This window comes from Fringilla coelebs (genome assembly GCF_963513975.1).
Source record: "Fringilla coelebs genome assembly, chromosome: 20".
In the NCBI taxonomy this organism is placed as follows: Eukaryota; Metazoa; Chordata; class Aves; order Passeriformes; family Fringillidae; genus Fringilla; species Fringilla coelebs.
The window spans coordinates 7,264,918-7,290,950 of NC_140046.1; the positions used below are offsets into that span (position 1 = coordinate 7,264,918).

At 45.9% G+C, this 26,033-nt stretch overlaps 2 protein-coding genes across 2 annotated transcripts in view; one reads left to right on the top strand and one right to left on the bottom strand.

Annotated features, from left to right (window-relative positions):
* The window catches only part of RABEP1 (rabaptin, RAB GTPase binding effector protein 1), a 46,846-nt gene extending 30,769 nt beyond the window's left edge, over positions 1-16,077 (top strand). Inside the window, exons 9-18 of the mRNA XM_084219327.1 lie at positions 1,733-2,200; positions 3,765-3,869; positions 4,557-4,673; positions 5,907-6,005; positions 7,371-7,511; positions 8,127-8,316; positions 8,627-8,682; positions 9,130-9,228; positions 10,043-10,159; positions 12,244-16,077. Coding sequence (XP_084075453.1) covers positions 1,733-2,200; positions 3,765-3,869; positions 4,557-4,673; positions 5,907-6,005; positions 7,371-7,511; positions 8,127-8,316; positions 8,627-8,682; positions 9,130-9,228; positions 10,043-10,159; positions 12,244-12,345 — 1,494 coding nt within the window. The 3' untranslated portion in view covers positions 12,346-16,077. The remainder of the gene's footprint in view (positions 1-1,732; positions 2,201-3,764; positions 3,870-4,556; positions 4,674-5,906; positions 6,006-7,370; positions 7,512-8,126; positions 8,317-8,626; positions 8,683-9,129; positions 9,229-10,042; positions 10,160-12,243) is intronic.
* Positions 16,078-16,311: 234 nt separating this feature from the next.
* On the bottom strand, positions 16,312-25,980 carry NUP88 (nucleoporin 88). The gene is made up of 17 exons (XM_084219168.1): positions 25,736-25,980; positions 25,053-25,222; positions 24,312-24,437; positions 24,003-24,089; positions 23,145-23,321; positions 22,051-22,234; positions 21,505-21,655; positions 20,803-20,901; positions 20,591-20,681; positions 20,154-20,255; positions 19,147-19,305; positions 18,624-18,749; positions 18,063-18,128; positions 17,758-17,838; positions 17,310-17,436; positions 16,829-16,947; positions 16,312-16,526 (listed from the first exon to the last, which is right to left on the bottom strand). Exons 1-17 carry the CDS (start codon positions 25,970-25,972, stop codon positions 16,463-16,465), a joined length of 2,166 nt encoding a protein of 721 aa, XP_084075294.1. The 5' UTR covers positions 25,973-25,980; the 3' UTR covers positions 16,312-16,462.
* Positions 25,981-26,033: the final 53 nt, after the last annotated feature.

Below are 26,033 nucleotides of genomic sequence, written 5' to 3' on the forward strand. Positions count from 1 at the left end.
AAAGCTTTTGTGCTACAGGAGCTTATTTAACCTTCAAGAGATTTGAGAATTTTCAGAGTGAGACAGTGTTTTGCCTGGTTTTTTAATCATTTTTGAAGGGGAAAAAAATATATAATATATGCATTCTGAAGTAATTCCTTTATTTTTATAAAGGATTTATAACTGTTCAGAATGCAGAAAGATGTTCAGAATCATGAGAACTAAATGTAACTGAGATCTAGTTCTACCCTTTAGCCTGCAGTCACTTTCTGTTTCAAATATTGTTTGTATCTTCCATGTCCAGATATGCAAATGAGGCACATTGGTGAGGAACAAAAAATTTATATTCTGATGTTTCCTTTAATCTCAGCTCATAGCATATTCTTTAGTCCATCATTCACAACACTTATTTGCTTCTAAAATTTATACATTATGGAAAATTTATATTTTGAGAAGAAGCATAATTTTCAGAGTGGTTTGAGTTTCTCCATGTGTTTGGTTTTGTTATTTATGACCTTTTTTGCTGCTCACAATATGTTTTATATGTTGTAATCAGTCATTCATCAGTTCTTACAACTTGTTATAATTTGTTATACTTCTGAAATCCTCTCTCTTGGGCAGTTTGCAATACAAACAGATGATTTGTTAATATTGTTTTGGTTATCACAGAACAGCTGTAGCCTGAAAATGCAGTTTTATGTAAGTCTGCATTCTCTTGACTTTTTTATTATGAACTTGTATATATACATGCAAATATAAGTATTACTCCTAAAAATGATTAAAACAAGGGATTTACAACAGTCATAAAACAGTAGTACTTAATATATATATATTCTAGGTTACAAGCACTTATATGAAGTGCCAGCAGCCTGCTGGTCTCTGGACCTATTTCAGAAATGATAATTTTTCTCAAGAGCCTGGTTCCAGTGTTACTTCCTTATGTGTCTAATAGCAAAGCAGAAGTGCATAATATTTTGGAAGGTATTTTGAAAGCAGTCATGTGCTTTTTAAATAAAGCATTACTGCTCTCTTTTCAGTGCTAAAAAAAACAAAAATAGATCGAGAGGCTCCATGTGCCTGATACACATCACAGGACAATTTGTGTGGCTTTTGGTGCTGCCATTCCCCAGGATACCTTTGGGTCTAAGCCCAGCCTTTTCCCTTTTCTTTTTTTTTTTTTTTTTAATGTACAAATAACATGGTGAAGAAAATATTTTGGTATTTTGTTAGACACTCAAAACAGAAGAGAAAAATAGAAGACCAATATATACTTGTCGGGATAGAGTAGACTTTAAGTATATTTTTCTCTGTTTATTTTTGTGTCAATCCAAAGTGTTTTGTTTTATGAAAACCTTCTGAATTTCTGTTTGGAAGTGGAGTATCTGCCTTCTGTTGTGTAGACTATGGTTGCAGAGGGAATCTTGCTAGTACATCTCTTCAGGGGAAGCATCTTGCCTCAAATATTGGAAGATGGAAGGTGACTGTGTCCTTGCTTGTCTGGCAGGAAGGTAGTTTTACAGAAGCACTCTGTTAACAGAAGACTTTTTAAACTTGTTTTATTTGGTTTTGAATTCTAGCTGGTTCATTTCAGTTCTCTGTCCCTTCCTCTGTGACCTTAAACTTAGAGAGCAGATGTTCTTGCCAAACAAATTTAATCTTGCCTTTACCATGCCTTGTAATTAGTGTCCAGCATTCCTCCTGTACCACTAAAATGGAGTAAATATTTGTTTTATTCCCTGATTTTCAATTCCAGGTGCATGTGAATAGCACCCATGGCTCAGTTCATTCCCTGGATGCAGACTTGCTTCTTTCCTCTGGCGAATCCTTCAATAAACCAGACCCTGATATGTTTAAAGATGGACTTAGGAGAGCACAGTCAACAGACAGTCTGGGCACATCTGGATCCTTACAGTCCAAAGCTTTAGGGTACAACAACAAAGCAAAATCTGCTGGGAACCTGGATGAGTCAGATTTTGGACCACTTGTTGGAGCAGATTCAGTGTCTGAGAACTTTGATACGGCTTCCCTTGGATCCCTGCAAATGCCCAGCGGGTTCATGTTGACCAAAGATCAGGAAAAAGCAATCAAAGCAATGACACCAGAGCAAGAAGAGACTGCTTCCCTGCTCTCCAGTGTCACCCAGGGCGTGGAAAGTGCTTATGTGTCCCCCAGCGGGTACCGCCTGGTCAGCGAGACAGAGTGGAACCTGCTGCAGAAGGAGGTGAGTCCCCCTGCCCTGCTCCTCCTCCTGCTCTGCCCAGAGCCAGCTGGGAAAGGAACAGCTCACATCCAGGGCAGATGTTCATTTTCCCCTCTTGGAATGCTTCTGCAGGTGAAACACATCCAGTGTAAGGTGGAGGAGCTGGCTCTGCTCCTGGGACAGGCAGCTTTACTAAACACAAGGTGTTTGGGATTTTGAGGAGGTGGCTGTGGAACTCAGTGTTGTCTGAGAGGGGGAGGGAAAAGGTGGGAGAACTTCAGGAGAAGTGGGAAGTTGAGGAAAGGGCGTTATAGTGGAGCTGGGGATGAATAGGAGAGGACAGAGAGGAGCAGAAGCAGCAGAGAACTGGCTGGGGGTGCTGCTCTGTGTGCTGGGGGTGTTTGCTGAGGGCTGTGCACAGGGGGCACTTTGCAAATGAGCAACCAAACTATGCCCAAGGCACAGAGTACCACAGAGAGGCTCCAGAAAATTGTTGGGGCTTGTATCATCACAAACCCATTTCTGAGAGCAGCAAGCAGCAGATTAGACTGAGCCCTGGGCCAGCTGCACTGTGGATGAGCAAGGAAATTGTTGCTTCTAGGTGTTCTGCCTGTAAGTTTTTCAGCAGCTTTATATGATGCCAGTTCAAAGCTTGTATTTGGTTTTTTGCTGAAAAGTGGAGTATTTGGGGTTTTCTGTGGATTTTCTTTCAGAGAAAGAGAGGCCAAGGAGCAACACTTTAGTGGAGTGAAAAGGTGGGGGAAGATAATAATCCATACTGGGTGAAAAGGGAGACAAGATGGGAGTAAAACAAAAAAGAATGTAGTGAAGGAGAAAAGGCCTGATGAAGGACAGATGAAATTAAGAACTACTGATTTTTTTTTTCTTAATTTGTTGAAATTTAACTTAGTGCAAATCATTGCTTAGGAGGTCTCTCCAAACCTGTTGTAAAGTTGCTTTGTTTTTGTTGTTGTTTTCCTACTGATTTGCTATATATGGAGAAATTACAGCATCCTGTGCTCAGAGCTGAGTTAAATCCTTACTCTTGAGTGTTCCCTTGCCCTGTTGACATTTTGATGACACTTCAGTTCAGCCCTGTTTCAGAGTCCAGAACAGAAATGCAGCTTCCCACATGTTCTGGAGGCAGGAGCACACACTGGGGTGTGAATGCCTCTTGCTGTGGGTTGGACATGGAGCAGCAAACCCAAACACAGATTCAGCTCAAACTTGACCTGCAGCTGGAACTTTGATTAAACTTCCATTTGTCCCTTTGGCCAAAACCACTGCAGTTCCAGCAGAACAACAGGTTTACTCTTGCTTTCCCTGCTGCCTGCCCCAACACTGTTGTTTTCTTCTCTCCTGGTTGGTTTGTGTTTGTCAGAAGAGCACAGCAGTGACTTGATGAACTCTTTGTGTCATGATTTGAGTTTTCCTTCACTTTTAGAGCAACTCACTCCTGCCTTTAGATGATTCTCTGTTTTGTCTGCAATGCTTTGTGTCCACACCACAGTGAGTGTGTGTGGCATTCCTGCATTTCCTGGGGACTCCCCTGGCTCAGGGCAGGTGCTGACTCTGTGTCCTGCAGGTGCAGAATGCAGGGAACAAGCTGGGCAGGCGCTGTGACATGTGCTCCAATTATGAGAAGCAGTTGCAAGGGATCCAGATCCAGGAGGCTGAGACCAGAGACCAGGTGGGAATTCTCTCATTGCTTTAGCCAGGCTTTTCCTGCCTTTTGAACTACTAAGGATGCTGTTTTATTTATTGGTTTTAATTGACCAATATCAACATACTGGATAACTTGACATAACTTGATTTGTTGTTCATGTATGGTCAAGTAGATGAATTTCTTAGGGATTCACCTTGAAGAACCCTTTATTTGATGCTGTAAGGCCATGCACTAGTGTTCTATAAAAAGTATTGTGCCCATACTGAATCCAGTATCTTTAATAATTTATATTTTAAAATGCTTATCATGCATTAAATTCTATTATCTTTGATACTGTAAGATCTGTTAACAGAAAAGGACCTCATCCTAGCAGCATAAAATGACTTTCAAGTCTTGGAGGATATTTGTTTCCTGCCATATACCAAAGAACAATTTTCAGATGGGTGTGGAAGGCATGAGTCACATTGTGCTTTGAAATAAGTGATTGAAGTCATTACATGGCCATGGTCCAGTGCAGCTTGATGTCCCATGTTTCCTTAGAGGGATAATCTGTGCTAGAACCTGTTTCAACAGCAAAGAAGCTTCTGGATTTCATAGGATTTTTCGATTTTTGAGGGATTTTATATTGTTGGTTTGAGGAGTGAAGGGGTTCAGAAAATAAATTGTCTCCAAGAGAATGAAAAATGAATTCATTTTGTTGTGACAACACAGGTGAAAAAGCTGCAGGTGATGCTGAGGCAAGCTAATGACCAGCTGGAAAAGACAATGAAAGATAAACAGGAATTGGAGGATTACATGAAACAAAGTGCTGAAGACTCCTCTAATCAGGTACAAGGATTTGGTAATTGAGATCCAGGAATGATGAAATGTTCTTCAAAAGTGTGTAACAAAAACTTGTGTTTTGTTAGATATGGATGGGCTGTAGAGGCAACACCAATGAGAATTTCTAGGGTTAGTTATGCTCCACCTGAGTCTGCCACAGTTTCTAGATAAATCTGTTGTGTCTCTAATTTTGTGTTACCCAATTTTGGCTTAAAAATATAATCTCTAATCATGAAATCCTTCACAGAGTGGCAGTAGGGGTTTGAGTAGTATTTGAGTTCTGGAGTGGCCTGTGCCTGAAATGACCCAAACATGCAAACAGAGCCCTGTGCTCTGGGCACAGCTTTGTTTCTAGAAGAGTGATTCTGTTCCACCACCTGCTCTTATCAACATTTGACACCCAGTTAATGGACTTGTGGTGAAGAATGCAGTAATGAGGAGCTGAGCAGGCATTAGCAGGGCCAAAACAGGCACTAAACTCCTTTAAAATAATAGCCCACTGGAAAGAATTTTCAGTCTGAGATATGTACCTAAATCTTCTGGAACAATGAAGCCAAATATAATGGGTGGTAGTCATAGTTAAAAATAAAAATAAAAATAAAAATTAAAAAAAAAACCCCACCATCTTTGGCCTATTAAAGCTTACCATAGTAGGAACATGCTGTGTACCAGACACTGAATTTACTTCACTTGGGCTGGAACTTTGTCTCTTCCATCCTACCCTGTATTTTTTCTTACTAAAGAAACAGTCATTAGACAAAGTCCAGCTTAGACAACAGAAATATGTTTATATGTTCTTCTGGCTGTACCAGGGTGCTGTTAATTAAGTAATGATTAATCTTACATGTGTTGTTGTGGAATGACTTGTAAAGTTTTTGAAGGTGAGTGCTTTCAGAGAAAGGTACAAAAACTCAAAAAATGCTGAAAACTTAGGAAAAAACTCTTCAGTTTCCCTTCAGTGTCTCCAAAGTGGCTTACATGTAATTTTTATTACAATTAACTGTTGATTCAGAGTTTGGTAAATAGAATATAAAAATATTGTTGGTGCAGAAACACAACATCTGTCCTTACTGCCGGGAGCTGCTTTCTTGCTTGACTGAGTGAAGAATTAACAATGGCTTAGTTTGAAATTTCAAAGTGTCTATTAGTAATGACAACAGGCAAGAGAACTTAATTTCATTTCAGAATCTGTTCCATGCTTTATATCTGACATGTCTGTCTGTGTTTTCTTTCTTTAAGATCTCCTTGCTCATGGCCAAGTGTCAGAAGTCAGAGAACTTCCTCAGTGAGCTGCAGCAGGCGTTTCTGCAAGCCAAGAGAAGTGTCCAGGAGCAAATGGTAAGACAGGTTAATTCCAGACATCCTGAGCAGCCCTGTTTGTCTGGCCATGGGAGCTCAGTCTGTCTGTTAAAGGCTTTGTTTGCCCAGCCAGGCTTGGCTGGAGAGGCCTGAGCATCTTCACTTGCAAAGGGCCTGGTGCAGTGAGCTCTGATGGGAGTGCTGGGGCTGGATCAGTTTGTGTCATTCTGTGCTGCTGTCTGTGTTCCTGCACATTCAGGAGCAGGGAGATCACTGGCCAGCTTCTTTTCCCAGTATTCATTGTCCAATTCCATGTCTCTTTGCTATCTCAGCTTCACCTCAAACCTGAAGAGAGAAGATCTTCTCAAGACTCTTTTTTAGGATTCATCAGAAGTACCATCATTAGTGAATATATTCTCAGGTTTTACAGATGAATGATCAGTGTTGTTGCAGGTCAGACTTAAAATAGCAGCCCTAACACCCAGGGAGAGATATGTATGGAAGCTTAATTTTTTCAAACTATTTTTGGGCATCTTGTTGGAATTAAGCCAGAGAATAGGAAGAGGACCTCATGTTTAAGAACTAAGTTTGACTTCCTTAGAGCAACTCATTCCTTTCTTTATCAGAATCAAATTTCTTTTTTTTTTTCCTCCCTGGCACAGCATTTGTGGGGGTCAAGAGAATTCATCCTCATGAACCCCAGCATTGCATTTTGGGGGTCAGAGATTGTGTGCAGCACATCAGGGCATTGCTGGCAGAGATGCTCAGCATGAGAACACATCTGGTGGATGTGCAGGAGGTTCAGAAAATGTGTTGATCTGAGTCTGCTTCTCCTGCTGCCCCCCTGTAACACAGCTCCTGCCATTCCTCTTGGAAAACTCCTCTGGATTTTTTTTTTTTTTCTTTTGTAATGCAAGCAAAGCCATGTCCTCCTCATCCCTTTTCTTTCCCTGGGGTCAGCTGTTCTGGTGCTCTGCTGGGAGGAACAGTGGGAGGCAGACACCCACCATGGAAAGTTTCAGGGTGAATATTTCAGGTTTTTGGATAACCTGCTCTTACAGCTCGCTGCTGAGGTGATGTTAATAAACATCCCTGAAAGCATCTGTGGTTCCTCCTTCCCCTCCATGAGCACAGCCAGCTAATGGATAAACCCAGGAGGACAGTGGGACACTGAGCAAAGCTGTGTTTTATTTATCACTGGCTTCCTCCTGTCTGCCTGGACCCTTAAAGTTGGCCTTGCCAGGCAAGAGGGAGCTGCTGGTGTTGATCCACAGCATCATTTTATTTCTCTAATTTACAAAGAATTTCAATTCACCAGACTGCTGAAAGTAGGGGTAGTAAATGGGGCAGAAGAGATCTGAGCATGACCCTGAGTGTGAATTTATGCTTTTCTTTGCATTGTAGGCTGTCCTGACCCAGTCAAGGGAGCAGGTTTCAGAAGAGTTGGTGAGACTGCAGAAAGATAATGAAAGTCTTCAAGGAAAACACAGCTTGCATGTGTCCTTACAGCAGGCTGAAGATTTCGTTCTACCAGAAGCAACAGAGGTAAAATATTTTAAAATCATTAACAAAAGCTGTCTCCAACAGCACAAAGAACAGTAATTGGGGTTTTAAACCTGGAAGTCTGTGATGGAGAAAGCCAGCCAATGATCCTCCTGTGCCATGGCTGCTTCAGGGCATGGATGGATTGTAAAACCAGTTAACTGTGGCCTGACAGCTGCTCTGTGGGGGTGTGGGTTTGGCCCAGTTCAGCCAGTTCAAGCTGCATTTTCCAACTGGACACACAAGTGTTCAGTCAGCAGAGCCCCACTGTATTGATTCAGTAATTCAAGTGAAGTCAGTCACTTCTGCCCAGGTAAAACCAGTGACAATCCAAAGCCTTGAATAATGATAAGCCTTAGGATCCCTTCCATGGCCACTCCTTTCCTTTCAGCCTAAAAGATTTGGTGGGGCTGAAGGGCAGGGGGGAGCATCACAAACCCATGGGGATGTTTGCCATGTTTTCATTTCCTGTGCCCAAGCAGACTGTGGCTGTAATTCCTTGCTGGCAGCAGGGTCTGGGATGTCAGGACAGAGCCTGGGGCAGCAGAGCTTTGTCCTTGTGCAGACAGCCCAGAGCTGGGTGATGCCAAATGCACATCTCTGCTAATCCTGATCCAGGAGCTCCGGGAGCTGATCCTCAAGTACAGGCAGGACATCATCAGTGTGAGGACAGCAGCAGATCACCTCGAGGAGAAGCTGAAGGCAGAGATCCTCTTCTTGAAGGAACAGATCCAAGCTGAACAGTATTTGAAAGAAAATATAGAAGAAACTCTACAGCTGGAAATAGAGAATTGCAAAGAGGAAATAGGTGAGCAGGGGTGAAACGGTCTCAGAATAGGAATATAAGGAATTATTAAGATGCACAAAGGCTTGATTTTGTAGTAGACTTACCTGACTTCTGTGTGTAGACTTACCTGAATTCTAAATATTGTGCACTTTTGAAAGCAGAGACACTAAAGCTCTGCAGCTGAAAACAAAAGTACAATTATATGTTTGCTTTTGAAGTTCCTTTGATGTAACACGAGCTTAATTCTCCTTTAAATATTAACAGAGGCAAACAAGGTATGAACAATTCCCTGTGTTTCTTGCATTTAAGTTTTAATCTTCTTATTTTTCAGCTTCCATTTCCAGTTTAAAAGCTGAACTGGAAAGAATAAAAGTGGAAAAGGAACAGGTAAGAATTCCTTTTAGTGTGGGATTTTGGGTTTGGTGATGTGGGTTTTTTTAATAAAGGTTTTTTTTTTTTTTCTCTTTCCTGTATTGGTGCCAGTGTAGGAGTAGGACACATTCATAGTTCTGTTCCTTAAAAGGTGTTTGGTCTGTTTTATTAATCTGTAACCTAAATATTGGATTAACTAATTCCTAACTAATACTAGACTGCCTATCACTGACCTAAATGTCAGATTTGGACATTTCTCTCCACCTCCAAAAGTAAATAAATAGAGAGAAAGTGATGTTATTCATGTATTTTCTCTGCCCCTAGAAGAGATTAGTTAGGTGTGTTTCTGAGTCCTCTAAGTATCTGAAAGATACTTAGACTTCCTTATGGAGGGACTGTGGGAGATGGAAATGATGTTAGGAAGTTTAGTTAATTTTTTTTTTTAATATTCTTATTATACAGTTGGAAAGTTCTTCCCAGGAAAACCTGCAGCAGCTGGAGAGTCTGCAGGAGGCAAAGAATGCTCTAGAAGAACAGCTGAAGAAGGAGACTGCAGCAAAGGTAGCTATGATGTCTGGATGTGAAGGGTATCTGCATCTTTTGTGATGAGCAGCTGTGTCAGAGAATGTGGCACTACCTAAGAATGAAAAAAAGAAGCTTTTGAATGTTGGTAAGAAACTGGCAGGGCAATGATGTCCTCTGGACCTGGTTAAATCCTCACCCCTGTTTTCACTGGCATTTGTAAAGTGGTGGCTCTGGGTTGCTGCTGACCTGACCATCCCTTGGGTTGCCCTCCCAAGAGAAGGTTCAGGAACATTCCTGCCTGTGCAGTGTCCTGAGAACCAAACCTTGGCTTGGATGCTTTGATGCTTTTGAAGAAATATTTTTGTTTTGGTTTTTTTTTTTTTTTTTTTTTGTATTTGCTGTAGGAAGAGGCTCTACTTCAGCACTCAGGTGAAATAATTGTGATCTGAGCACTCACTCTGTGCCCTCTCTTGTTGTGGTTTTGGTTTTTTATGCCCTTTCCCCAAACACTTCTCTGACTAAAGCTCAGGACAACAAGACAGTTACATTGCCAGCAGCAAATTACTGCCCTTACCATGAGCTTACTGCACTAAAACTCAGAACTCTGCCTTTGTATTTTGAGATCCCTGCTCATGGTGCTGTTAAAGGACTTTGGGCTTTTCCATGCCTTAACCAGTCTGTTGACACCTGTTAATGGGAATTAGCCCCTGATTTTGCACTTTGGAAAACTGAGGTGTGGAAAGACTTGTTTAGTTTGCTGCCAGGGCCCTGTGAATGCTGTGCTGCTTTCCTCTGGTGTCACATTTAATCAGTTTGTACAAGCTGCTGATTTGAACCTTTTCCTCCTCAGGCCAACCTTGAGCAGCTGGTGTTTGAAGAGAAGAACAAAGCCCAGAGGTTGCAGACTGAATTGGATGTCAGTGAGCAAGTGCAGAGAGACTTTGTAAAGCTTTCTCAGACACTTCAGGTAAGAGAGTCCATCAATGTGTAAGGGCTCCTTTAACTTCATTATTTCTCCAGAGCTGAGTAAAATAAGAAATAGCAGTTGTAAATTTTTGGTATTTATGATCTATTTTAGAATTTGTTAGTGTAATAAACTGATCAGGTTTATTACTATGATATTATTACTACTACTACTATGATATTATTATTAAAGAATTTGTTAGTGTAATAAACTGATCAGGTTTATTACTATGATATTATTACTACTACTACTATGATATTATTATTAAAGCTGTTGGGATTCCATCCTGATTACATGGTTCTAGCTAATTTTCAGTTATTGTACTAAAAGCAGCTGTGCAGTGCCAAGGATGATGGCTCTTCCAGACCTCTGTTTTTCCTTGTCCATCTCCTGATGCTGATATTTTCATAGCAAATCATTTAGATGCAAATATTTGAGGACAGAGTAAGGAGCTGGTGTACTGCTTGATCTGAATATATGAAATGGTTCTTAGTGTTACAGTTACTGCTTTCTGTTTATACCTTGTAAAAGTCTTGTCCTTGCTGTTGCCTCTGTTATCCTTGTATTTCCTCCACCAAGTGAACCTGTGGTTGTTGTGAGATGCCAAGAGGTGGCTGAGGGGAGGAGTTTTCTCAGGGGTGTCCCTGAGGCTGATCCAGGTTTGCCAGGCTGCTCTCTGCTGCAGTTTGTGTGCAGGGGGACTGTCAGTGTGCTGGGGAAGCCAGGCTGGACTGGGCTCACCCTCAGGGTCTGTGTTTCCAGAGTTTGTACCCCCTTTGTTCCAGCTTTGCTCACAGAGGAGGTGCTGAATTTCAGCTCCATCTCTTTGGAGTCCTTGGCCAGGCCCTCAGTGACATCCAGCAGAATTCAAAGCACACAATTTCTGAGTCAGGCATTCAGGTTCACTTGGAAAATGAACACCAGAATGTGGGAGAATTGTTTACTAGACACAGTTTAGCTGGACAATAGAGATCTGTCCTCTCTGGCTCTGTGTCTGGAGGAGTTGCTTGGACAAAGGAGACTATTGAGTTGTCCTGCTTAGGGAGCTGCTTCTTGTTTGTCCTCATCCTCACTTTTTGGGTTGTAAAGAACTGGTTTATCCAGTTCTTAGAGCAAACAGCCACCACTTTGAAGATATGTGGTGGACTCTTCCACAGCTTGCAGGTAGTTTAGTAAACCTTGAGCTCAGTAAGAGCTGCAGCTCAATGTTTGGTGTTTTCTTTCTGCCCTAAGCATTCACTGCACATCAGTTTGAGCTCCAGTTTAAGCAATGGCTTGTGCCATGTACACAGTGTGAGATGAGCATCAGGGAAGGATTGTGGTTTCTTGGCAGGGTTATTCCCTTGCCTGGCCTTGTCAGTGAGACCCTGGGCAGGTACCCCTTGTCTGAGGGCTCCACTGGCCAAATGAGTTATCAGCAATTCAGAGGAAGGGTTAAAAAGCAGTTAAATGCTAGTTGGGGATTTATAACTGAAACCTATTGCAAAGATGGTGAAAGTTTAAGTGTGAGAAAGAAATTAGTTGTGCTCTCTTTGCATTGATTCCCCCACAGTTCTGCTGGGCCCTTTTTCAGCAGACAGGAAATAATCCACTTTAAGCTATCAGCAAAGCAAGGAGTGAGCCTGGAAATGGGATGTTTGCTCCAAGAGCATTTTGGCTGTGACCTTGAGAGGCTCCAAGGCACGTGTGGGGCTGCTCCTGGGATTTTGCACATCTCCAGTTTTCCAGTACAGTGTCAGTGACTGGACATGAGACAAAACACAGAGTGCAGTGATGGCTGGAGCCCCCCAGAGAGGGGGGGATTATTGTAAAATCACAACTGCCTCATCTCTTCCTTCCTCCTATTTTGAGGCCCAAATTAAGCTTGTGCTCCTTCACACCTTGCATTCCTGGTGATGTTGGATCCCTTGGGGGTTCCCTTTGGGTCTGGGTGTGAACTCTGGGCTCTCCCCCTTTGTGCTTGGCTCTGGGCTTTCCCCTTTAGGCCTGGCTCTGTTCTCCCCCCTAAGCCTGGCTCTGTTCTCCCCCCTAGGCCTGGCTCTGGGCTCTGCCCCTGCTGACTGCAGTGCTGTGTTGGTTCCCTGCAGGTGCAGCTGGAGAGGATCCGGCAGGCAGATTCCCTGGAGAGGATCCGTGCAATCCTGAACGACACAAAACTGACGGACATTAATCAGCTCCCTGAAACATGACAGACACCCTGATGGGCTCCAAGGCTGTGGCTGAGGTTTTTAACTCATCTTTATAGCAACATTAATTATTATTTAACTCTAACCGAGAGAGCAGAAGACAACAGAGGGGAGCAATGACTTAAGTTTTGTTTCTAGAGGGGAAAAAGGTTTCGTACTGGGCAGGAAGAGAGCACAAGGGTGACTTGTAGTGTAGGAAGGAGAATTTCTAATGGAAACACTAATGAGTGCAGTGTTTCGTGTTCCACTGAGTGGGATCAGTCCTTACATTCTGAAAAACTTCCCTCTTTCAGCCGACTTCGTAACCTAATATAGAGTTTTGGAACATAAACCCCTGTCTTTCCCTCTGTTCTTTTCCCCCACTACTGTGATCAAAGTAGCTGCTGGAAACTATTGTCCCTCCAAAACGTTGAAGAGCAAAGTGGTTGAAGTTTTTCTGTTTGAATAGTCAGTAACAGTATTCAGCTAGCAGAGAGAATGAGGTGTAGAGTATGCTGTATGAATATTTTATATTAAAATATGACTTTATTAGCAGGACACTGGATATTGATCTTATTTCATAACTCAGTACTTTTTTTTTTAAAAACCATTGGCTCTGTGAAGAATCTGAATGCTGCTGAAATGTGGATATGAGTGAGCTGTGTATCTCCTGAACAGATAAATGCTAATCCTAAAGAAAAAGAACACTGTACTGAGAATTTAACTCCTTGCCATTTTTCTGTTGAATTCAGATACAGAAAGAAAAGCACAAGAAATGCACTGTTTTGTAATCTCTTTTCACAAATGTAATTTAGAATATGGAGCTACAACCGGTTGTTTCTCATCTCCTAAAGCTGAGCAGTGCCTGGAATCCCTTCTCTGTGGAAAAAACAAAAACCAAAAAACGAGCAAACAAAAAACCCAAACAGAAAAAAGCTGGTAAAAGTCATGTGCATGTCTGAGCATTGGCCTGAGGTGGGGCAGGTGTGCTCTGCCCTGGGGGTGGCACAAGGTGTGAAGGCAGGAGCTCTCTGGGGAAGGGTCTGGGGCAGGGGCTGAGTGAAGCTGCTCCTGACCCCTCTGCCAGGGCAGTGCCAGCACCCAGGGAACCCCTGCCAGACACTCCTGGGCAGGGCACAGACCTGCAGGAGCTGCAGGCTTGTGCTGCTGCAGCTTGGAGGGGGCAGAGAAGCTCTCTGGGGTCCTGCACTGCTCAGGGGTGGCTCCTGTGCTGTCCCCTGGTTCTGCTCCCAGACTGTTAAATTACACTGAGAAATGTGGCAGCAGAGGCAGGAAATTCTTGTGATCACTCAGTTGCCAGGTTTGGGTTTCTTGTTCTATAAATGTCCAGAGGTAACATGAGCATTCCTCCTCCTCCTGCACTGCTGGAGTTCCATGCATGCAGCTGGACAGATTCCTGAGCTGTTGCAGGTGTTGATGATCCTGGTGGTACAAACCCAATTCTTGAACTTTACAACTCAGTTAAAAGGAGGCTGAAGGAGCAGATCCTGCTGTCCAAAACTTCTTAGTTTTTCCTTCATTCCTTGATGTTTTTCCTTCATATACTTGGCCAGAGATCTGCTTTTCTTCATCACCTTCAAAAGTGACAGAAAATGCTCCAAACTGCAATGCACATGACTATATATTTTAAGTGCTTAGATCCTATTTTTAGCAGTGTATATCCTGCTACTGACATAAAGTCAGAACCAGTGGTTTTGAAGAGGAATGCCTTAAAAACAGCCAAAAAATCATCATACAAGCTCAATTCCTTGCCACTCATTACAAGAATTAAAGCATTTTATTCACCCTAGCAATTAATTCCCTTCATAATCCTGACACCCAAAAGCAATTTTTCCCACCTTAGTAATGACTAACAGATGGCAGAGCTGTCATGTCTAGAGATGACACTTACTGTCACATAAAGGTGACTTTGAAGTGTGGCTTGAGTCTTATTTGGCAATTACCAGATTAGGGTTTTTTACTCTTCCTCACTATTTGCTGAGCTGTGGGTGACAGCAGCCAGGTCCTGATGCATAAATCCAGGACCAGATGTTTTCATTCAGTTTTCTGGTGGCTGGGTAGACTTTGGAGACAAAACTACAGGCCTTTAGTAGGAGCTGCAGAACAGAAAGGAAAGCTTTTATTCTGTTCCCACCCTCCCTTGCCAAAAACTAATGTGTAACAGGTTACAGGGTTAGTTTCTGTAACTGGGGACTAGTTCACCTGTGCAGGGGTGTAAGGAAGCCTCTTGTCTGGCAAAACTACACCACTTCCTGCACCCTCTTCAGCAAGCTGAGCTCTTTAGGAACTGCACCTTGGAGTCTTTCACAGTAAAATATTTTTGGATGTGTTTCTGGATGGTCCCAGTGCCGGAGAGCAGGGCAAGGGGCTGTTCTGTCCTTCCAGCATCCCTTGCTGGTCCCTGTGTCTGGCCTGTTCTCAGCAGCCCTGACTGCTGGCTCAGAGCCTTTCAGGTGCTCCAGGGCTGGGGGCTTTTCCTTGCTGTGTTTTTATGGCTTGTGGGCACAGCTTTCCCTGGGTGTGGTGGTGTCAGGGCGAGCTCATGGCTGCAGCCTGGCAGGAAGGAGGTGAGTGGGGCAAGTGCTTTGGGCTCCTTGGTAGCCCCAGGGCCTGTGGAGCTGCTCCCAGAGGCAGAGCTGCAGGCCTGGGGGGTTGCACTGTGGGCTTGTCCCTGTTTGTGAACCAGGCACTGCACAAGTCCCTGGAGGAACTTCCTTTGGTGTGTGTGGAGAGGAGGGCAGGCAGCTCTTGCATGGTTTTTCCTTTTCACCTCCCTGTTCCATCACGCAGCCCAACACCTGTGCTCCTGTCCCAGTGCCAGCTGTGACCATTTTAGTGTTGGAACACGAGTCACCCTTTTCACCAACTGCTGTAATGTCAGACTTTTTAGCAATTCAGTTTGAAATTGGAACCCTGGCAGTTCACAGAAGTGGTGGGAGATGCACTCCCTGCAAACTGCTGCCCCTCCTGGGGGAAGGACAGCAAAGCTTCAGCAGCAGCAACTGAGCTTCTGCTGAAAGCAAACTCAAAGGGGCCTTTAAAAGCAAAACAAGACAGTGTGTGCCAAATTTGCAGAGCAAATTTAAAAGACTGTAAATGTAGGAAAAGCTCTTGGTGTAGATACTCACTGGATGATGGATTCTGGTGTTGCTGCTCATGCACATGAGAAAACAAATGCTCTTCCTTCCAGTTCTGGGTGTTGTGGAGCACGTCTGGGGCCGGGCTGGGTTCTCCTGTCCCAGGCAGTGTCACTGCTCAGCTGTGACGGGGGGGTGAGCTGTTGGTGGAGGCTGTAACAGGGCCCAGGTGGAGTTCTGTCTGCATTCCTGTACCTGTATAGTCTTAACCTGTACAAAGTGTTCTTGCAGCATGTCTGGTACCCCCCCAGCAGTGCCCCCCTGTTTTAGCAGTGCAGTAACTCCTGTCCCCCTGAGCTTCACCATGGCACCTTTTCCAAGGGCAGGGGGACGGGACAACAATTCCTTATTGTCCACTAGAGTCTGTCTACAGCAGAGACTGAATTGGCCTTGTAATGGCAAGAAGGACTGCAGAGCCATCTTTGCAAAAGGCAAAGAGTGTTTGGAAGTCAATACTGCATTCCAGTGAGCCAAGCCATTGGTGTCCCGTGCAATCGTGGGTGTAGAATTCTGCTGTCTCCAGGATTCCAGTGTAACCATTTGTTAACTGTACTGAAGGTGTGTCCTTTATGGAGAAAGTGTTCCAAATTAAAAAAAGCTGCTGAAGTGTGTGTGTGCACGGCTCTGGTCTTTCTCCTCTGCCTCCTGCCACAGCCTCCCCCCAGGGAACCCCTGATGGAGCAAGGGTGGGAGCCTATCCCAGGATAACCCCAGGGAGCAGCAATCCCTCACTCCTGAGGCAGCTGCAGGAATTACCCTCTAACACCCTGAATATAAAACACCTGCAGCATCTTCCCCTGACAAAAACAGAAACCACAGCATGTGAGGAGTCATATCAAAAGTATTTTATTTCACAATTCTTTACAAAATAATATGTAAAAGGTGTATTGTTCAACATACAAATGGTAAATATACAAGGGGGAATACCAGGGTCAGGTAAAGCTCATCCAGCCCCTCGGTGTAGGGTCCTCTCCTGGGGCATGTCAGAAGTTCACGTGGCTCCTGATGTCGTTGATCTGTTTCACCATCTCCCGGATGTGTTCCCCCCTTCAAGAAAAAACAACCCAAGTCAAAAGGCTGCACAGAGCTGGGAGGAAGAGAAACACTTCAGCTGGTAGAAGCAGGGAATGGGAGCAGTGCCTGTCATCCCAGGCTGCCCTGGGATCCTGGGGCAAAAAGCACTTCCATCCATCTGCTCAAAGTGCTGCTCTCAGGAGCTGCACATCCTGTGCTTCAGCCCCTCTGCCCCAGCCCCTCCCGCAGCACGGCTTAAACACCACCTGAGACACCTGAACTGAAGGTGAGTGCCAGGGCCCAGGTTCCTCAGGAGGAGCCCAGCTCACACTTACTCCTCTTTCAGGACAGCCTGGATGCACTTGCTCTGGTAGGCACTGAGGCTGATGCTGGGTTTGCGGGGGCTGCGCCCCTTCTCCATCTGTTTCTGTTGGTATTCCTTTTTCATTTTCACCTGGGAGTTGAGAAAAGAGAAGGCCCCAGTCAGTGCTGGTGCTGCCTGCCACAGTGGAAGGCTGTTAATTACAGACTGCTGTGTTGTACTGCAATTAATTGGTTCTTTTTGTGTTCAAATCTGTCTGCTTTTGCACTTCCCACAAAGAGAAGAAACGTCCCTGCCAGGCTGGGGAGGGGGGACCTCTCAGGGCTTACAGTGTGTGCAGAGGTACTGTCTGTATTAGCACCAAGGGCCCAAAGCCCCTTTGGTACATTGTTGCTAATTAACACAAGTACAGCATCACTTTGTTGGCAGGACTCATCTGTCAGCACTGAGGGAGGAGCTCAGTAAGCTCCCAGCCTGGTCATTCCTCCTCTCACCTGTCTGATAGCATTGCTCAGGTGCTGCAGCTGATCATGGATTGTCTGCAGTTCCTTCTTCATATCTTTTTCAGTGTCAGATAGAACAGGAAGCTGAGAGTGGAAACTCCGAAGGACTTTCTTCATCCTTTGAAAGCAAGAAATGTCTCTGAGTTAACTTCCCTGGTACCCAACTCAAACACCTGCAGCCTGGTGCTTTGGCCATGCTTCCCAAGTCTCAGGGGCTTCACCTTCCCCTTCCAGCTGGTCTCAGATGGCATTTCTGAGCATGGGGCTGGCTCAGGCTGGGCCTGCAGACAGATCACACCAAGCCCCAGCACAGGGAATTTCAGAAGCCCAGTCTTGTAGCTAACCAGTGCAGCAGCTCCTGCCCACTCTGTTCTACCAGGCCTGCAAACTGTTTCACATCAGGTGCTGTGAGGTGAAATAGAGCCCTGTGTGCACACACCTGTTCATGATGTCTTCCTGCTTCTCTTTGGCTTCCTCGTACTTGTCAGCCAAGCGCTCGGCCATTTCCCGCAAGCTTTTCCTTAAGGTGAGGGAGAAACAGTTCCTTACTTAGATCCACACACAGGACAAGCCAGGCAGTGGGAAAAGGACAAAGAGGCTGAAGAAGCCAGCTGGAGGAGGGAGCAAACTGGCAGGCTGGGAATGCCTTCATTTGTCACCTGTTCCACCCAGGGCCTCCTCCAAACCACCACAGGCGCATCATTCCTGAGGTCTGACTGGTTAAAGGAGACAGGCTCTACTCACCTCTCCTCTCGACAGTAATTCAGATCCTCCAGTTGTTTCTTTTTCTGTCCCCACAGCAGCTTCACTCTGAAGTAAACACATTTTAAAAAAAAATCAAACCACTTGCAACCAGGTGAATCAGGATTTACACTACAGAGGAAATCCTGGGAGTGGGAAGAACTAAAGACACTGAAAAAGGAGCAGTGAGAAAAAAACTCCCATTTTGTCCTAACTATAGTGTAAACAACTGACTATGAGTTAAAGCAGCAGAGACTTAAGGCAATTTTCCTTTGTCAGGATTAGTGCTGAGGTCAGACTTCCTGCCACCCACAGGCCCAGGCAGGCAGACAACACCATGAGAAAAGTATTTCATCTGTGTGTGTGTTTTTTTCTTCCCCTATAAGCCACTACAGAGATCAACTACTAAACTCAGCCTTGCTTTTCCTAGTAACTTAGTTTTAAGTTCTGGTATTCATTGTTAGTTTTACATTTAGTACATTTACTCATTCACCAGGATTAGACCCACAGTGCTGCTGTGTCACAGGGACATGCCAGCACATTTTTATGAGAGTTTTGCATTACCTTTGCTGAATCTCCTCTTTTGCCAGGTCCTGTTTCAGTATATATTCCTCTCTGAACACCTGGGTGGCTCTGCTGAGAAGCTGAAGGCATTCTTCAGGGGGAGGAGCAGCATCTTTATCTGCAGATCTTAAGATTGAGATTTTTGCCATTTTACTAACATGTTCCTTTGGAAGGCTATACCACTTCCAGTGTTTATGGTAAAGCTTGGGGGAGGGGGGTCTGTTATGAAAGTGAGGGATTACAATGAAATCCCTTGGACACGAGGAAATCCCAAGGTAGCTTAAGATACTCCAAACCCAGTGGGCCAAGCAATGAGAACCTCATCAGCCTGGAGCCAGGTGATCCCCTGCCAGCCTGCACCATCCCAGGGCTGGGTGCCATCCCCCAGGGACACAAGCACCAGTCAGGGCAGGAGCTGTGCCCCAGCACCACCGTGCCCAAGGCCATGTGCTGTTCAGTAGGAGCTGGCCAACAGCCAGTGTTCCCAAGTGTTCCCACTGCAGCTGCCCGGGGCTCTGCTCACTTGAGGTGCAGGGGGTTGGCAGAGCTGCGCTGCAGGATGCCCTGGATGTGCTTCTCAAAGGAATGCTCTGACTCAGCCACGATGCGCAGCGGGGACACAGCCAGCTCCTTGTCCTCTCTGGTGCACAGCAGGGGAGGGGAGGCAGGATGGACAGTGCTCCTACCACACAGCAGCACAAGAGAACACAGTCAGACCACTCACACTGAAACAGGTCAGAGCCTCCTCACTGGAACTCCTCTGCTGTGGAGTCCCTGTGTTACTGCAGCTGTTTCAGTTACGTGGTAAATCCAGCCCTAGCAGGGCAGGTAAAGCTCACACCCCCACACCTGTTTGGTCACGGCTCAAACTAGCAAGAATCGTAAATATCCTTTGGCTTAAGGAAAAGAAAGTTCCAGAATAAGGCAGGCACTGGAACAGCAGCATGACCTTCTCCACAAAGCACCCTGCCCAGTCACTGCCCACCTGTATGGAAACAGTGAAATAAATAAAAGGGCTCTGCTGATGGTACCTGTCCTACCTTAAACAGTGTCCTACAAAAAATAAGCTGAAAATAGCGTCACCCCCTCAAGGTGTTCATTTCATTGTGCAAATGCACATTAACACCAGTCTGTATCTTTGCCACCACCTCCAAAGAAAGTAACTGGAAGCACAAACAAAAATCCTGCTTCTGATTTTCCCCTTTCAGGCACACAACCTCAGCAGCCCATTAAGAACATCAACACTACTGAAAAACCCCAACAATACCATCAAGAACGTTTTTTTATCCTAATACTCACTAAAAGTGACCTGATTAATTATATCCCCTACAAACACCTCATCAGCAGTAGGTAACTGCTACAGTAACACTTCAGTGCTCAACCAGAGAGTGTTCAGAAAACAAAACTTCATGGTGTGTCCTAAGAGCTGCAGAAGCCTGGGGTGAAACAATCAAAGAGTAATTGAAAAATAGGAATATCCTTTTTTGGTCCTTTCCATGCAGTCATGGACTTCAACTGAGAACCACATACAAGAGAGGCCTTGTAATGCACTCATAGCTGTTGGTGATGCAAATCATTGTGGGGCCCAGGACATCAGAAACGATCCAAAATCCTCTAATTGGAGCAGGCTGCCTGAAGGGAAGAACACAAAAATTACCCAGTCAGGAAAGTTCTTTATTCCTGAAACTGTGCACATTCACTCTTTTGGAAATGCTCCAAGGTCAGGTAAATGGAAGTGAAAATTTCTGCTAGTCTGACAGGTGATTTTCAGACAGAAACACAAGAATTTAAGCTACTACCCTAACTGTGCAGTAAGAATCCTGATACACAAATTGCTCAGTTGTATTGTTTGAAATCTTTTGAGCTTACTTTAATGGCAAGAATGCAGCAAAAGATGACAAATCATAAATATTTTCCATAGTAAATCCCCAACTTGAAAGCAATTGAGAAAGAGTTTCGTTTTTTACCTGCATGGCAGTGGTTTTGTACAAAGAATGTGTTCAACAAAGCACTTCTGTTCTGCTCCCAGCTCTTGTAAACTGTCTTTGTCTTCCTCATCTACAAGGAGACATGTCAGGATGCATCAGATCCACTTTGCAGGGTGAGGGATTCAGTAGTACCTGCATCCACCAGCCTGTTACTGGCAGATGTTCATCTGTTCCCCACTTTTCTCACTCACCTGAACCAAGGAATTTGTGCAGTTTATTGATCCATGTCAAGCCCACACTGTGGACACCAGCTTCGTGTGTGCAATGGTATCTAGAGGGACATTTGGGATCTGAAATTGAAGCAGAAAATGTAAGAGATGGCACTGAACTGAGAAAAACTCACCCTTCACAGCTGCACTGCTGATCCTGTGTATCAACTTCGTGTCCAGTCAGCTTTAACATCATAGTGCAAGCACCAGAAACAGACAGGTATGTGTTAGAGTCTAACATACTGATGAGTGGTTTTGAACCCTTTCTATCACACCACATCTGCATCACTCAGACAGGTTTCCAATGGCAGGTTATTAAAACTAGCAGACCAGCATTCTGACAAGCTGCTTGCTCCCAAAGCCCCAAACACTTTGTCCTGCCCCCAATTCCGTGGGATAAGCAGGTTCTTCCCTCAGAATCACTCTCTCCACAGCACTCCCTCACACTCACAGGTCAGCACAGATGCAGAAACTTCTGCTTTATAACCCTCAGATGACAGGATTTAGTACAGACCATGTGTAATCTACACTGGAGCCCCTGCCAGGCTTGCTCCCTCCACAGCTTTATTGAGGGCATCAGGCAAATCCTTACTCTGCCCCACCTGTTTGTCTGACACTGATGAAGAACATGCAAATAACTGGATCCTAAATGTGTGCAACAAAAAGCCACAAGCTGAACCCTACCTCGGTGCAGCTTGATTGGGCAAGAGAAGTCAGACTCCAAAGGATCTTCCTCATCTCCTGTTGCCAGTTTCAGTGCAAGTTCCAGCTCAACACATTCAAACACGTACAGGGAAGGAATAAGATCAGATCTTGGGTCCCAGGACTTCTCTGACTGTAAAGAGCATGGAATTCTTCTGTCAGACATCATTTAAATAGGAATGCCAACAAAAACAGCATCAAGAAAGAGTTACAGGTTTTAATTGTCAAGGAATGTAGTTCAAGTTTACTTTTAAAAAAAGTAACTCAAACCCAGGGTTTCTCAGAAAATCCTCCTTAAATTAGATCCTCGTAAATTTGATCAAAAACTGATCTACTGTCAGGGTACACAGGACTGAGAGTTAAAATAAAAGTGTCAGGGAGCCACAGGGACTGGCTGAAACAGGAGAAAGACTCACTACCTCATTCCAAAAGAATGCAGCTCTGGCACTCGGCACACACTTCTAGGCAAGAACTTGGATTAAAGAAACAAAAATACCTACAGAAAAAAACCAACCCAAGAGAAGGTACCTGCTCATCATCCTCCTCTCCATCCAGCACCACGCAGTGGTAGAGCATTCCTGACTCGGTGGCAATGACCAGGATGTTGGGGATGCAGGGCAGGCACAGCACGGCGCAGGCGTCGTAGCCGTAGTTGTCCTCGGCAGCCGGGTGCATGGGCAGGGGCCCCAGCAGCTTCCCCAGGCTGCCCGTGCTGCAAGGAACACGGGCTTGGTCTCAGCACCACGGCTGTCAAACAAGGGCTGGGAGCTCTGAGTCCCACTGGGCTGCTGCAGATTGCAAGTCTGACCTGCAGCTCCTTGGTGGAGATCTCAGAGGGGAAATCAGAGCTCATTTTATTATATTTTATGCTTTGAAAGCAACCAAAGCTACACTGCAAAAATTCACGAGGAAACATTTTCAGAGGAGAACACAAAATACACATGGAAAGCTCAAGTTAATGATTACTCAACTGGTTTCTGGCACTTTACATGCAGCATTTTGAGTTGTGGCATTTCTTTGGGCAGAACTTTAGATGGACTAAAGCCATCTTACTGCCTGCAGACAGATCTCCTCACAGTGCTGTTTCTAACCCAATTACCACACTTTTTAATATTCAGCTACACAAGATCTAACTTGTAAGTCTTGCACTGTCTTCTCAGTTTTCTGAAGTAATTCCTTCTCGTGTCATGTTTATATTTTTCATCCTGACTTTTCATTGCAGAACATGCCTGTGAACCCCCTATGCTCTTCAAATATTTATTTTCCTAGGATGCCCTTGGCTCAATGAGCCTCATCCAAAGCTAAGGATGTCTGTGCCACAAAATATACTGAAGACCCACTGATCTTTTTACAGCCCTGTGTCTTCCTATCAGATTGCTGGTGGTTAATAATGCATAGCACATTCTGAGCAGTGGAAGCTGCACCCATGCTTGGATGAGAAAGGATGACACAGTGGTTTTGGATTCCAGTCTATCAGCACTGCCACAGAGACAGAACAGGCTGCAGTACAAGAAAACTCAGCCCAGCATCCCTCACAGAGTCCCACCCAAGCTGAGAGGTGACTCTCTCACCCCAGCACTGTCCATGCAAGCACCCCATGAGCCCTGAGGGTCAGAGCCTACCTCTGGAGCAGGCTGACGTAGGTGAGGAAGGTCTCTCCATTCTCATAGAGGATGTACAGGGGGTAGCCCAGCACCTCCTCGCTGCCGCGCTGGCCCAGGACGTGCTTCGGCACCGGCACCTGCGGCCCGAAGTCGAAGGCCACGGCCGTCTCACCCAGGGACGCTGTGTAGGCTCTCCTGGGACAGGGCACAACCAGCTGGGCTCAGCAAGCACTGAGAGCACAGAGTGTAACCTGCTCCTGAGGGCTGTGCTGCCAAATCCCTGCCAAACCCCACCCCATCCAGCAGTGCCAGCTACGAAAGGCTGTAAGGGACACCCCAGTCATGGCACATCCCTTCTGCAGTGCCCCCACAGCATCAGAGCACACAGGAGGGGTTCTGGTACTTCCTGTGAGGCACACCACTCTGTGGTGCAAGAGTTCTGTTTCCAACCAGGCCAAGAGGGAAATAAAAAGATAATCTATTTTCTACATTCCTCACTCAAAAACCCCTTTTCAACCCCAGCTTAAAGTCAACGTGTGGTTTTCAAGCTACTACTCTGACTACTCTACAGTTTGTCACCACTTTGTTTTAGAAGGATGGGGGAAAGGAAAGGATAGAGAAAGAAGAGAAAGAAGAGAAAGAAGAGAAAGAAGAGAAAGAAGAGAAAGAAGAGAAAGAAGAGAAAGAAGAGAAAGAAGAGAAAGAAGAGAAAGAAGAGAAAGAAGAGAAAAGCATAGGCACTCTGCTATGAAGAAGTGCTAGCACTACAGAAGTCATATGAGATTTTCAGGTACATTTATCACTTATTCATTGAAAACACAACAGAATACTGAATATTCTGCAAAAGCATTTCAAAATACAAGAAGCCACACTCACCCTGTTTTGATGGTCAGAGTCTCCTCCTCGGTGTCTGAAAGCACAATCACTTTGATGGGTGTGTGAGGCACCTTCAGGCTGTAAAACCTGGGGGAAAGAAACAGCAGCTGTGTTCACTCTGCTGGCAGTGCTGCACACTCCCTGCTGACACAGGAACATCAGCCACTCTCACTCTGAAATTCCTCCCATCCTACTTTTTAATTGCTAACTCTGGCAAAAACGGGCAGAATGCAAATACCCAGTGACAAATGAAGGCTGGACGTGACAAAAAAACCACACTTCAGATAATCAGCCACAAATGGGGCTTACCTGATGGTGTTATCTGATGTCAGGAGCACAATGTGGGGCTCCATGGTGTCACAGGGGTACCAGGCTGCATGCTTTAGGGTCAGGGATGTTGAGCTGGTGAAGAACCGCTCCGCAATAGGAATGGTGCTGGAATACAGAGCAGAGACTTGCACTGGGACCAGAAACATACGAGCTACTTCTAAAGGGAAGTGGGGGCAAGAAGAGCTAGAGACACAATGAAAAGGTTTCAGAGCCTTTATCTGTACTACTCTAGAAGTTGGAAAGGCAGCTTTAACTTGAAGCTCTGTTATTTCCCCCCAAATGTCTGGTTTTAGCTGCCACAGCTGAAAGACCCCAGAGAAGCTGCCCCATCTCTGGACGTGGCCAAGATCAGGTTGGGCAGGGCTCAGAGCAACCTGGTCTAGTGGAAGGTGTCCCTATCCATAGCAGGAGTTGGAAATTGCTGGCCTTAAGGTCTCTTCCAACCCAAGCCATTTCATGATTCTGTGCAAAGCTAAAGAATACTAGAGGAGCATCTTGCTCCTCAGCAATTGCAACAAGTTTAGAAGGTCATTTATTTGGGTTGCTTGAAAAGCAGCAAGTATTTGAGCCAAAATAATTTCATTTGTGACTGCCCCACAACCCCCATACAACCTATACCTTCCACCAGTGCCTTCTGTATCAACCTACCCCCAAGAAAGGGAGGCTGTGGAGGACGAGTAGCAGGACAAGGGTGTCATTACCACCTGAGGTCTCACCCACCTGCAGTTCACCGTGGATTTCCCACCTTCAAACTCGGAATTCTTGCCCCAGCGCTTGGGCAGCTCCAGCACCATGAGCCCCTTGGTACCAATGAGCGCCACATGGTGCTGGGCAGGGCTCAGCAGCGTCTGGTGCACGTCAAAAAGGGGCGGGTTTATGCACAGAAGAGTCTGAAAACGGAAATGTTACAGGGAAGCACAAGCCGGTCAAAGCACTCAAAGCAAAGTACAGTTCATGTTTATTTTAGATGGCGATTTACACAGCACGGAATGAGGCGCACAGCAGTGGGTTCCTTGGGGAAAGACACCCCAGGGCGGGCTGAGGGATGATGTTCCTCCAAGGAACAGAGCAGAGCCCTTCAGCCTCATGCCCACCATGGCCCTCCTCCCCTCACAGCTCGCATCCCCCCACATCCTCTCTGTCCCGTTTTTAACACTCTCCACACATCCCCACACTCCCTCACGGTCCGCCCAGCCCCTCACACCCCCTCCCCTCCTCATGGCCCCTCACACCCAGCCCCTCCCTACACGACCCCTCATTCCCTCACACCCCAAACCCCCCCAACCCCAGCCCCCTCCTCCTTATCCCCTCGCGGCCTCCCCATTCCCTCACACCGCCCGCCGCAGCCCCTGCTCCCCTCCATCCCCTCACGCCCTCCCGCCGGCGCGGGGCGCGGGCCGCACCTGGTAGCGGCCGAGCGCGGCGGGGTCGGTGCCGGTGCCGAGGCGGCGCAGGCCGATGGCGAGCAGGGCGGCGGCGGGCCCGTCCCAGAGCAGCAGGTCGGAGCCCAGCCCGCACAGGAGGTCGCGGAGCCGCGGCGGGCGGGGGGCGGCGGGCGCGCGCTCGCGGAGGCGGCCGAACAGCGCGTGCTGCGGCAGCGCCGCGCGCCACTGCTCCGCCGGGCCGCACTCGGCCGCCATCGCCCCGCGCGCCGCGCCGCCCTGACGTCACCGCTCGCGCGGCCAATGGGCGCCGCCGCCC